General features: G+C 54.9%; 2 protein-coding genes across 9 annotated transcripts; one reads left to right on the top strand and one right to left on the bottom strand.

Annotated features, from left to right (window-relative positions):
- Nucleotides 1-514: 514 nt before the first annotated feature.
- GPR152 (G protein-coupled receptor 152) lies at nucleotides 515-3,785 on the bottom strand. Its single transcript, XM_006743629.2, has 4 exons — nucleotides 3,716-3,785; nucleotides 3,467-3,581; nucleotides 2,458-2,542; nucleotides 515-2,351 (listed from the first exon to the last, which is right to left on the bottom strand). The coding sequence occupies exons 1-4, from the start codon at nucleotides 3,783-3,785 to the stop codon at nucleotides 960-962; spliced, it is 1,662 nt and encodes a 553-aa protein (XP_006743692.2). The 3' UTR covers nucleotides 515-959.
- CABP4 (calcium binding protein 4) lies at nucleotides 2,191-11,454 on the top strand. Of its 8 annotated transcripts, none has more exons than XM_081797678.1 (7): nucleotides 2,191-2,327; nucleotides 2,454-4,752; nucleotides 5,138-5,168; nucleotides 5,252-5,395; nucleotides 6,443-6,552; nucleotides 6,902-7,049; nucleotides 7,160-11,370. In XM_081797678.1, the coding sequence occupies exons 2-7, from the start codon at nucleotides 4,378-4,380 to the stop codon at nucleotides 7,186-7,188; spliced, it is 837 nt and encodes a 278-aa protein (XP_081653804.1). In that variant the 5' UTR covers nucleotides 2,191-2,327; nucleotides 2,454-4,377; the 3' UTR covers nucleotides 7,189-11,370. The 8 variants fall into 8 exon arrangements, 3 of the variants coding, with proteins under 3 accessions (XP_081653804.1, XP_006743675.1, XP_081653806.1); XR_014138463.1 differs by adding an exon at nucleotides 11,399-11,454 and having other exon boundaries at nucleotides 2,254-4,752; nucleotides 7,160-7,465; XR_014138461.1 differs by adding an exon at nucleotides 11,399-11,454 and having other exon boundaries at nucleotides 2,254-4,752; nucleotides 7,160-8,970.
- Nucleotides 11,455-11,649: the final 195 nt, after the last annotated feature.

The following is an 11,649-nucleotide window of genomic DNA, read 5'->3' as shown; positions in this document are numbered from 1 at the left end:
TCCTCTGGAGCCATCCAAGGCACAGAGTCAGCCCCGTGCTCTCTCAGGCCCCAAACTGGTCGTGGGCACAGCTGATCTGCCCCAAAGCTCACAGGCCCCCACCCGGAGGCCAAGGCTAGGCGGTGCCTCCTCCCGTCCGACTCCAGCCCCTGCAGGGACATCTCTGGATGGGAGCGAGGGAAGGACTTCTGTTTACTGAGGCCCTACTGTGTGCCAGGCTCTAGCCGAGTGCCTCACACGCTTTCTGACTGAACCCTCCCTGTGGCGGATGCAACAGCAGCTCAGAGGGTGAAGCGGCTTTTCCGGAGTCACCAGCGCCTGAGTGGAATCCGGGCTTGGTAGCTCTGGCCTCCTCTCCCGCTCCCACTGCCTTGCTGATGGAGGCCCGCCGCCACCGCGGTCTCGCGACCTGCTGGGGGCAGGGGGCCAGGCCAGCCTGTGTGGGCTCCTAGGGCCCCAGGTTCCTGCTGGCTCTTGAATGCCTGCCTCCTCTGCAGGGACTTCCTCCGTTGGCATCCTCGTGCTGGGTTAGAGGGTGAGGGAGGAGAGGGAGGAGGGAAGGATCAAAGGGAGGTCAGCTCAAGCCCTGGGAAGTCACCCCTGCTGGCTTTCTCCTGCAGGACTGAGGCTAGGGGGAGACTGTCGGTGGGGTCCGGGCTGCCTAGGGGCAGAGCCCAGCAGGAGAGCGTCAGCTCTGACTGCTGGACCACTGGGTGTAGGGGGCAAGCGTGGAAAACCGGAGTGGGACCTGGGTAGGGACAAGACGCTCATGACAAACTGCTGGGGACTTTTTGGTGCTTCATTTTCACTTCCCCAAAGTCCTCCTGCCGGGCCCAGGGGACTGGGTGGGGTTTTCCACGATGACTTCCTCCGCGGCTCCCCTCCTCTCCGGCTGGCTGGTTAGTCTGTCTCCTTCAAGCTCTTCCACTGCCCTGATGGGCCTGGGCTTTCCTGGAACCTCACATGGGGCCTGTTCCAGGGGCCTCCTCTGGGGGGACACTGCTGGGGTTCTCTCCCTCAGAGACAGCAGGCACAGCTGCGTTCGCAGGGGCTTCTGGGGTGGGATCTGTGGATGGAGCAGAAGAGACTTCATCACAGGGACTGGGGGCTGAGCCGGCAGCGGGTCGGGGGGTCTGGGCCTTAGGGCTCACTTGTGGCTGGGCCTCATGGTTCACCTGTGGCTGAGCTGAGGAGTTCAGCTGAGGCTGGACCACAAAATCTGAATGTGGGGAGGCCACAGAATCCAACTGTGGCTGTGCTGTGGGGTCTGCCTGTGGCTGGGCCGTGGAGGTCACCTGGGGTTGGGCCCCTGCCATAGGCCCTGGCAAAGTCTGACCCCCAGAATCCACTTGGGTCTGTGGCTCAGCCGGTGTGAAGCTGGCGGGCCATTCTTCGCAGAGAGCTGCCGCGAAGGAGGAGATCACAGTGCGCAGCAGGGCCTGGAGGTCGGCACTGGCCAGGAGGCAGAGGAAGGGACTGAGGCAGCTGTTGAGCAGGACCAGGTAGTCGGAGTAGACCAGGGCTTCCCAGAGCAGGTAGCCCGGGTAGATGTCCCACAGGAAGGCCAGGTACAGCAGCTGTGCCAGGTGGTAGGGCAGCCGCAAGACCACGTAGGCTGACAAAATGGTCTTGGCCACACGAGCAAAGCCACGGCTGGCCGTGGGCCTCGGCTGGTGGCGGCAGCAGGTCTTGCAGGCGGCAGCCTGGGTGAGCACGTGGCAGACGAGCAGCAGGAGGAAAGGCAGGAATCCCCCCAGGATCTCGAGCATCCGCAGCGGCAGCTCCTCGCTGTCCCAGAAGTCCAGGCAGATGACCAGGTCATACCACCAGACGGCGGCCTCCGGGAAGACCAGCCAGGGCACACTGAAGAGCGTGGCCAGCACCCAGACCCCGGCGCAGACCCAGAGGGGCAGGCGGGCCGGGCGGTGCCCCGGGTACCAGTGTGGGCACAGTGCCAGCAGGCAGTGGTCCAGGCTGAGGGCCGCCAGCAGAAAGAGGCCAGAGGAGTAGGACACGCCCCACAGGAAGTAGTAGAAGCGGCAGGCCGCCGTCCCCAGCGGCCAGTGCCCTCCGCGCTGGATCTCCAGGATCTGGAAGGCCGCTGCCGCCAGGAACAAAAAATCCGAGAGGGCCAGGCTGAGCAGGAGCAGGGCAAGCCGCGTGCCCGCTCCCTGCCGAGCCTGCGAGCCAGCCAGCCACGCCATGAGCCCATTGGCCGGCAGCCCCAGGAGCAGCAGGGCCACCAGGAAGACCGTGTCCCAGATGCCCTGGGGATAGTAGTCTTCATCGTCCAGCTCTGTGCGGGGCCCGAGGCCAGCGGCACCCAGGTCAGCTTCCATCGCAGTGTCCTTCTGAGGTCCCCAGTGTGCTGTCGGCTGCAGAGCAGGGGCCTGATGAACCAATGAAATCATGAGGGACTGAGTATGAGAGAGAGGGTGCTGTGTTCTCTCCAGGCACGTCACTGTCCCTCTCTGAGCCATCGTCATCACCTTTGGGGTAGTTAGCCTCTGCCAGAGCCTTTAAGTAGATGACGGCACCTAGTCTTCATACAATCCGTTTTACAGGTGAGGAGGGGAAGGTTCAGAGGATCGGTGACTTGCCCAAGGTCAGAGGTAGGACAGAGGCACCAGGCCTGAACCTCAGACCTAATCAGTTTGCCACACGGAATCCCAGCGTGCCCAAGTAGACTTGGCTTTCAAACATATTTTAAAAGCTGGTGAATGTTTTCTTCAAATGAAATATTACAGTGGAGCTCCCAATGAACTAGAAGGGAGTGCTCAGATTAGAGGAGGGGGAGCACCCCTGGGGCTCCAGGGAGGACAGTTTGTGCAAACTGCTTGGTCACATTGCCGCAGGCCCCTTCCCATCTGGTATCCTGGGGTTCGAGGGTTTTAAGATTCCCAGTGGGGGGGTGCTCAGGGCCCCATGGGCTCGTAGCAGTCCCAGGAGCCTGGGCCAGAGAAGGCCCGTCCCCCCAGCAAGTGCGGTTCATGAATTCAGGGGGAGGTCTGCAACTCAGGCCAGGACCTGTCCTGGAAGCAGCTCGAGCCTCTTCATCATCCTCGACTCCCACCTGTGGCCCTGTCCACATTCTCACAGCTCAGGCAGAAAGCGGTCCTCTGAGGCCACCAGACAGGGAAGGAGTCGGGGGCTCAGCAGCGTGATGAGGATAGGGTGGCTGGGACCCAGAGGCCTGATGCCACTCCCTCTCCGCCCCCACCTTCCCTCACGGGGCCGAGGGAGTTTCCCTCCGAGGGTGGAGAGAGAGCTGGTGGCAGCGCTGAGTCAGGGGAGGAAGTAGATGCCCCCCAAAGGCTGGCTCCTGCCTGTGGCCTGTGACTCCAGCCCCTCGGCTCTCCTCTCCCCTAGGGCTCTTCCTCAGGCAGACCCTGCTCTGCAAGCTCCAGCCTCTACTGGATCAGAGCCCTGGGCTCCCCTGAGCCCCAACGGGTGAGGCCTGGCTTACCTGTGCGGTGCGGGCTGCTGGCGGAAAGAGCAGGGCGTGCCTGCCTGCACAGTGGTCCCGCCATCCGCGGGGCCCCACGCCTGCGGGGCCTGCTGCACGGTGCCCGGCGGCGGGCCTGAAACCCAAGCTGAGAAGACATCAATCATTCATGGGGCTGCTCGCTGGGAAACCCTAACCCCGGCTTAGCAGAGCCGAGTGACCAGCCAGGCCACCCCATCCCTGACAGCCAGATGGCTACAAGTTTCTCACCCTGCTGCTTCCGGGCAGGCTCTGGGTCCCCCCCCAGCCCATGGTCCACCTCCTCTGATATCTCCCCCATGTCCCTCACTCTGGCATCAAGGCCTCTGCGATCTGGCCTCGCTTCCTCAATTTCACACACCCTCCACTCCGGCCACGATGTACTCCCCTGAGGGGCTGCAGTGGGCAACTCGTCCTATCCTTTCCCACCTCCCAGCTTTTGCCCACACTTTGCCTCCTGACATGACTTCCCTTGTCCTCTCTTAGCTAAGTCCGCCCACGTCATGCAACTGGAGTTGGGGACTGGAGTCGAGAACAAAGAGGTCCCGACTCTTTAGCAATATGGTCCCCGTTTTATAGATAAGGCGACTGAGAGGTGAAATTGCTGGGCCTCCCAGCTCATGAGTGGCAGAGCCAGAGTCCAATGCTCCTTGTGACCCCGTGTCCTGGCACCGCTGTGGCTGAGGACAGTTCTCTTCACGCATCTGGCTCTGCCCCCAGGCAGAAGGCTGGGATTAGGGCCTGGGCTGCCTGCCTCACTTACCCTAATCCCCCTCAAGTCTCATCCCAGGCCATCAGCTCTCACCGTAGGGGTGCATAAGCAGCTTTATGGTTCCTGAGAACCAAGGGTGCTCCCTGGAACTGCATCTCTGAGCCCCGTTGTCCCTCCCCACATGGCCACAGACCAGGCGAGGGGGCAGCATGGCCCAGACCAGGCCCCCGGCCCTCAGAAGCCTCCTGTGGGGGTCGGGTCTTCCAGGAGTGGTGCTGAGGGCCTCCCCTTGACCAGGAAGAGGAGCAAGAAGGAGAGGGGGCTCCGAGGGTCACGGAAGGGTGCTGACGGTTCTCAGGAACAGACCCCCATCCCGGGCCCCGAGGCCCCAGGGAGCAGCAAGAACCCCTCTGGGACTGGAGAAGGACAGGGGGAGACAGGTCCTGCAGCCTCTGAGCCAGCCTCCCGTCGCCAGTCCCACCGGCATCGCCCCATCCCCCAGCACGATGCTGCTCAGAAGACCTACGGGCCCCTACTCAATCGCATCTTCGGGAAGGTCAGGGGGGCCTGGGCAGGGGACGGGGGTGGGGGTGGAGTGGGGATCACACCTGTGCCCTTGGACTTAGCCCACCCTGTCCCTGGTACTCGGGCCTCCTGCCACCTCTGCTCCAGACCCAGGAGCCTGAGTTGTAGGGGCAGGGTTTCTGCGGTTTGGGGGAAGGGTTGGGGACTGGGCAGAGCTAGACTTCAAACCCAGCATTCTGTGAGAGCTCTGGGCCCCAGGAGCGGGAAGGGGGGGTGGTCATCTCTTCTCTGGGGGCCTATGGGACTTCAACTGCCTTCTCCTGCCCTGGTGGGACTGGCCCTGCCCAGGCCGCTGTGGCCCAGGGCTGGAGGAGGAAGGATGGGCCCCAGGGACATGCTGGACTGTGCCTCTGCAGGACCGCGAGCTGGGCCCTGAGGAGCTGGATGGTGAGTGGCCCTTGCTGGTGGCAGTGGCAGGTGGGAGGTATCCCTGAGCCGGACTGCCTGGGCCTGACGTCCCTCCCCTGCAGAGCTGCAGGCCGCCTTCCAGGAGTTTGACACTGACTGTGATGGATACATCGGCTACAGGGACCTGGGCGCCTGCATGCGGACTCTGGGCTACATGCCCACCGAGATGGAGCTCATCGAGGTTTCCCAGCACGTCAAGATGCGGAGTCAGTGGCTGATCCCCCACCACCCCAGGGCGGGGTGGGGCACGAGTCACCTGGCTTTGTGCCGAGGCTGGGCAGCCCTGGGCCTCTCTGAGTCTCATGGTTTGGGGGACGACGAGGGGGTGGCGGGAGGTGGCTCTGGGAGTCCGCGGGGGTGATGGTGGGAGTGTGCGACGGTTTCTAGGGCATTTTGACCGTCTGACATTAGCCTTGGCAGATGCAGGGGTCGTGAAACGTACCAGTGATCCAAGAGACCCTTGGGGCTCAGCTGAGGACCCCCTCTGTCCTGTGATAACATGTGGTAAAATGCTCCCTGCTGGTACTAGGCAGCTGGCTCTCTGTCTCTGTCTCTCTGACTCCCGAGGCCCCTGAAAAGAACCTCCTGAGGTTCAGTGAGGCCTAGTGTGACCAAACCCTGGCCTTTCCTTGTGGTTAAGTGTCGGATGGACAGGCACTTGTGATTATCATTAGCTAATTTGTCAAATATCAGATTCCCTTCATTCCAGGCCACCTGCCTTTGCTTTTCCTATGGTTTCTTACAATTGATGTGAACATTAAGTGCTATGCTTCTTTTCTTTCCCCCAAACCTGCTATTTGGCTCTTGGTGCTTTTTACAATTAGAATCAAGGAACTACATGGGCATGTTCCTTAAAGGGTATTTATTGCTGCCAATGGGGTCCCAGCACATAAGAGCCATGAACTGCAACCCCAATAGCACGCAAGAGTGGGTCCTCTCATCCTCGCCCCAGGATGAGGAAGGAGGGTTCATGAGTCACCCAAGGCCATGCCCCTTTGGCAGCAGAGACAGAGTCTGAACCTGGGGCTGCCTGGTTCCAAACCTTGGTCTCCTTCCCCCACACTTCGGTGCTTCACTGAGAGCACCCAAGCACCTTGCCCCGTCATCCCCTTGGAGAACGGGGCTCCCGCCTCCTCTCCCCTCCCCCCAAGGGCTTGGATGCAGAGCTGGGGAGAGGCTGGTGCTTGTGACACTTGTGACGTCCCTCCTCGGGCCCAGCCCTCTCCATTGTGATGCTCTGCCTGGGTCCACAGTGGGTGGCCGCGTGGACTTCGAGGAGTTTGTGGAATTGATGAGCCCAAAGCTGAGGGAGGAGACGGCGCACATGTTGGGGGTGCGGGAGCTGCGCATCGCCTTCCGAGAGGTGTGGAGAGTGGTCGAGTCGGGTGCTGGGTGGGTGGCTGGACAGCAGACTTGCTGGTCTCCCATCCAGGCCAGAGAGACGGGGGCCTCAACCTCTGGAGGCCCACAGCCCTGCAAATGGTGGGGCTAGGGCCAGGGAGGGGTTGGAGGGGGTCCAGCTCACTCTCAGCTGTGGGATCCACCCAAGGAGACTTCCTGGAGCAGGGGGAGCCTGTGTCTCGGCCTGGGAGGAGGTGGAGGGTTTGGATGGGCGGAGGTGGGAGCATCTAGGCACAGGATGTGGCAAGATGAAGACATGTCCAGGCAGAGCCAGCTTTGGGTGGGAGGGGCTGAGCCCTGCTGGACCCTAGTTCGACAGGGACAGAGATGGACGGATCACAGTGGCAGAGCTGCGACAGGCAGCCCCGGCTCTGCTGGGGGAGCCACTGGTGGGTCCTGAGCTGGACGAGATGCTCCGAGACGTGGACCTCAATGGGGATGGCACCGTAGACTTTGATGGTGAGTCTCCTTCCCAGACAACCCCACCCCTCCAGCGCCCAGGGGGAGCCCAGCATTTCCTGCGATCCCTGACCAGGACTGGCCCAAGCCCAGCCCCTTCTTTCCTCCAGAATTTGTGATGATGCTTCTCACCCACTGAGGCTCCAGAAGGGAGAATGTGTTGCCCCTCTGGCCCCAGGACAGCAGGGTTCATGCTGTACACCCTCCCCACGAAGCCCCAGAATGGAAGAGACCCAGCAGCTCCCAGGCTTCTTCAGAACCTTGACAACATCTGGCTGGAGAGTTGCCTTGTGATGTCACCCACCCACCTGCATCCTCACCTTCCTCCCACCTGAGCTGCCTGGAGGAAACCTGCATCCAGTGGCCTATCATTCTCCAGTATGAGCAAGATTTGGATCTCTCCAGACCCTTGGGAGGTAGCAAGCTCCCTGGTGCTATAGCATTCAAAGACAGGGGGACAGAGTTGGGGGGATTCTGGCAACATGGCGAATGGGGAGGGTGGCTGGGTGCCTCCCACTACTTGTGTAAAAATGTTAAAAAGAAAAAAAAAAGCTTAACTTGAAAGAAAGCCAGGGATAACCCCCGGTACTAAAGACAAAGCAAGAACTCAGAGCTGGGTGGGGGGAGAGAGGGGACACCATGGGGGCCTCAGCCATGGAGAGGTTCGGGAGCCTGGGCTCTGACACTTATGAGTGACAGAAGACCTGTGAGAGGCTGAGGAACAGAACATGAGCCCGAGTACCTTCCAGGATCTCAAAGGGCTACCCTGGTCTTGAAAAGGGGATCAAAATATATTTCCACCTACTGGCCTGAGGAAATGGCAAGGGTACAGGTGTCCAGGGCCTTGAGTGGAAAAAGCTGCCCTAAGGAACCTGAAACTCAGGCTTGCACATTAGGCAGGAAGGCTGAAGAAATAGGGAAAAACTACTGGAAGGGCAGTCTTTAACCCAGGACACAATGGACTTAAACAAACAACCCTGTCACTTCTGAAGATGAACTCATGATAAAAATTACAAATCACGTAAGAAAACAAGTCACCATGGGGGGGACTAGGCAGATGCAACAAACAGGAGAATCAGCACCCCAAAATATAATAGGACAATCTGAAAGGGACCATAAAGTAAATGCAAACAAAAATGAGATAAAAGAAGGGAGAGAGGCCAATATGGCCAATATGCAGTAGCAGGATAGTCTGAAACAGAACAGGAAGATTAAAAAGAAAGACCCAATAGAACTTCTAAAAATAAAGGATATAGCCATTGGAATGAAAAAAAAAAATCAAGGGATAAGTTAAACAGCAGATTAGACACAATTCAAGAGAAGATTAATGAACTGGAAGCTACATCTGAGAAATCACCCATAAGGTAGCACCGAGGGATAAACTAATGGAAAATATTACAGAGTGGTTAAAAGTCATTAGGAGTCTCCGAAGGAGAAATTACACAGAGTGGGCAGGAGGCAATACTCAAAGACATGATAGCTGAAACTTTTCCATAAAGGCTTCCACAAAGACAAGCACCCAGATCAAAGGTACCCACTAGAGCCTGGGAAGGAGAAATAAAAACAAATGCATATCTAGATGCATTTCGGTGGAACTGCAGAACACAAAAGGAAAACCCTATAAACAATCAACTTGAGACAAAAGTCAGATGACTTATCCAGGAACAGCAATTAGGCTCTGCGAAGACTTTTCGTTGGCTACAGTAAATGCCAGAACACAATGAAATAAACTGTTCATCATGCAGAGGAGAAATGATTGTCAACCAAGAAGCCTATACCTCACTGAATCATTATTCAAGAATGAAGGCGAAAACACCTACTTTTTTCAGGAAACAAAGGCTGGGAAGAGTTTCCCACCCACATGCTCTCGTTGAAGGGATGGCTTCAGTAAGAAGGAAGTTCAGACCAGAACGAAAGCAGAGTATGTACTAAATTATGGTCAGGAAAGCGATCAGTAAACATATTGGTGGATCTAAAGAAGCATTAACTGTAAAAAAAAAAAAAGTTAATTTGGAGGATTTTAAAAATAAAGGGACTAAAATAATAGACGAAATAAAACGGAAGATGGGAGGGGATACTTTAGACATGCTGAAATCTTTTTCTCGTCTTTCCTAGAGGAGGATAGATTCACTGATCAGCTTTAGAATTTGTTAACCGTTTAAAGGTAATCATTAATGTATAGAAAGAGAGATAGAATGCTTTGTTCAGGAGTCAAATCCATAGGGGGAAAGTGAAGAATTCTTTTTTTTTTAAATTTTATTTATTTATTTAACAGAGAGAGAGAGCAGAGTGGCAGGCAGAGGGAGAGGGAGAAGCAGGCTTCCTGCTGAGCAGGGAGCCCGACGCGGGGATTGATCCCAGGACCCTGTGATCATGACCTGGGCCAAGGCAGACGCTTAACCGACTGAGCCACCCAGGTGCCCCAAAATTGAAGAATTCTCGATTGAACCAGTAGAAGGCTACAGAAGAGGGAAAAAAAGGTAAAGAAAAACAAAGTCCATGAAAACATTAAAACAGAAGGTAGGAAGGGGTGCTCAGTAGCTCAGCCAGTTGAGCATCCAACTCTTGATCTCAGCTCAGGTTTTGATCTCAGGGTCATGAGGAGTTCAAGCCCCGAGTTGGGCTCCATGCTGGGCATGGAGCCTACTTTAAAAAAAAGACACACACAAAAAAACAGAAGGTAGGGACAATCCTTAAAAAATAAGAATTCCAATAATTATGAGTAGATTAAGTTTTTGGTTAAAGTGTCTCAGCCCCAGAGGAAAGTTTCAGTATGAGACTGGTTTTCCTGTAACTGACAGAGATCCCAAATAACAATGCTTTAAAAGGATAGAAGTTTATTAAGTGAAATCCAGCTGTATGGTCTTCAGGGACCCAAGCTCCTGTTAGCCGCCCTGCCATTCCTGGGGTATGCCCAAGTTTGTTCATTTTCCAGGTGGCAGGTTTGGAGGCAGGAACAAAGGACAAAGGCGGACAAAGAATGTGAACCACTCATACCCCATTAGGTAGGGCTCCTCACCTGGTACACGTAGCTGCAAAGGATGCTGGGAAATGCGGTCTTTATTTGGGGCAGCCACATGCCCAGCTAAAGACCAGAGGTCCTTCTACTGTAAGGGCAGAGAGCAGACACCAAAGGGCAGATACTAGGCTCTTCCCCACAGCTGAGTGCAGGATCTAAGAGCATAACAAGAATCGAAAGGCCGAAAGTGATGACTTGGATTTACTAGGAGAAAATGAACCAAAGGAAGCTCATATAAATACAGGCTTAGCAGACAGAAATGGGCTACAAGGCAAAAAGCATTAGGGATAAAATGAGTCACAATTCACTGAGGAAATCTAATGTTCCTCGTCTGGACACAACTATCGATATATTTTTCTTTTTTCTTTTTTTAAAAAATTATTTACTTATTTGAGAGAGAGAGAGTGAGAGAGAGAGCACGAGAGGGGGGAGGGTCCGAGGGAGAAGCAGACTCCCCGCTGAGCGGGGAGCCCGATGCGGGGCTCGATCCCGGGACTCCAGGATCATGATCTGAGCTGAAGGCAGTCGCTCAACCAACTGAGCCACTCAGGCGCCCCTCGATGTATTTTTCAATGAAGAAAGAAGTTACATTTAGAGTTTAGATATTCATTATTCCCTGAGGATAGTGTTAGTGTCAATCCAGTTTGCATTACATAAATTAACCAGCAAAAATCAAGCACATTGGTCATGTTGAAACTTTAAATGTGATTCAGTGTTCTGTCAATGTGTTCACATAGACCAGCGATTGGTCAGCTTTTTCTGTAAGAGGCCAGACAGTGTAGATTTTAGGCTTGGAGGACCATATGGTTTCTGTCATGACTGCTCAGCTCTGTATCCCCAAGCAGCCATGGCCAACACAGAAACCAATAGGTGTGGCTGGGCTGGAAATTTAGTAATTAATTGACTAAGCTTGATTCACTGACACTGAACTTTGAATTTTATCAACTTTTATGTGTCATGAAATTGTATTATTCTTTTACTTTCCCCCCCAACCATTACTAAAATGTAAAAACCACTTTTAGCTTGGGGACCATATTGTGTCTGTGGACTCTCACTTGCTGACACCTACTGTAGTCTTATAATACGGAGACTCACAACCTCCGCAATAACTTCCTGTTTAGTTAAGATCGTGGAATGACAAAGTTATGAGCATAGTAGCAACTCTGTATTAATTGCCTATTTGCTCACAATGAATGGTTTCCATAATTTTCCTTTTTCCCTGTGTTTGTTCTGATTATATTCATTGAAATGTAATTTTATGTCTGATTAGTCTGGTAATACAGATTGTGGGCTTATATTCTATATGTCTTTTTTTATTTCACTTTCCCAGGTTTTATTTTATCTTGCCAGAGTACTGGTCCATGATGGATTAGAAATGAAAACTGGTCCTTTACCAGAGCTAGTTTGAGAACCACTGATTTAGGAATTCCTGCATCCAACTGGTGCCCTTAAAAGTGCCTTGACTGGGGGCTGAGGGGCTGAGGGTGGGAAGTCTGGGTGGGCCAGGAGAGCAGGTCTGGGGGTTAATTCTTTCAACAAAGTCACAGAAACCTATAGATATTGTTTTGGCTGCTGCAGACA

The sequence above is a fragment of the Leptonychotes weddellii genome, chromosome 11 (assembly GCF_054177405.1).
Source record: "Leptonychotes weddellii isolate Sample4059 chromosome 11, ASM5417740v2, whole genome shotgun sequence".
Classification (NCBI taxonomy): Eukaryota; Metazoa; Chordata; class Mammalia; order Carnivora; family Phocidae; genus Leptonychotes; species Leptonychotes weddellii.
Note: the sequence above shows the minus strand (reverse complement) of the source record. Positions and strands in the feature narration are given on the sequence as shown.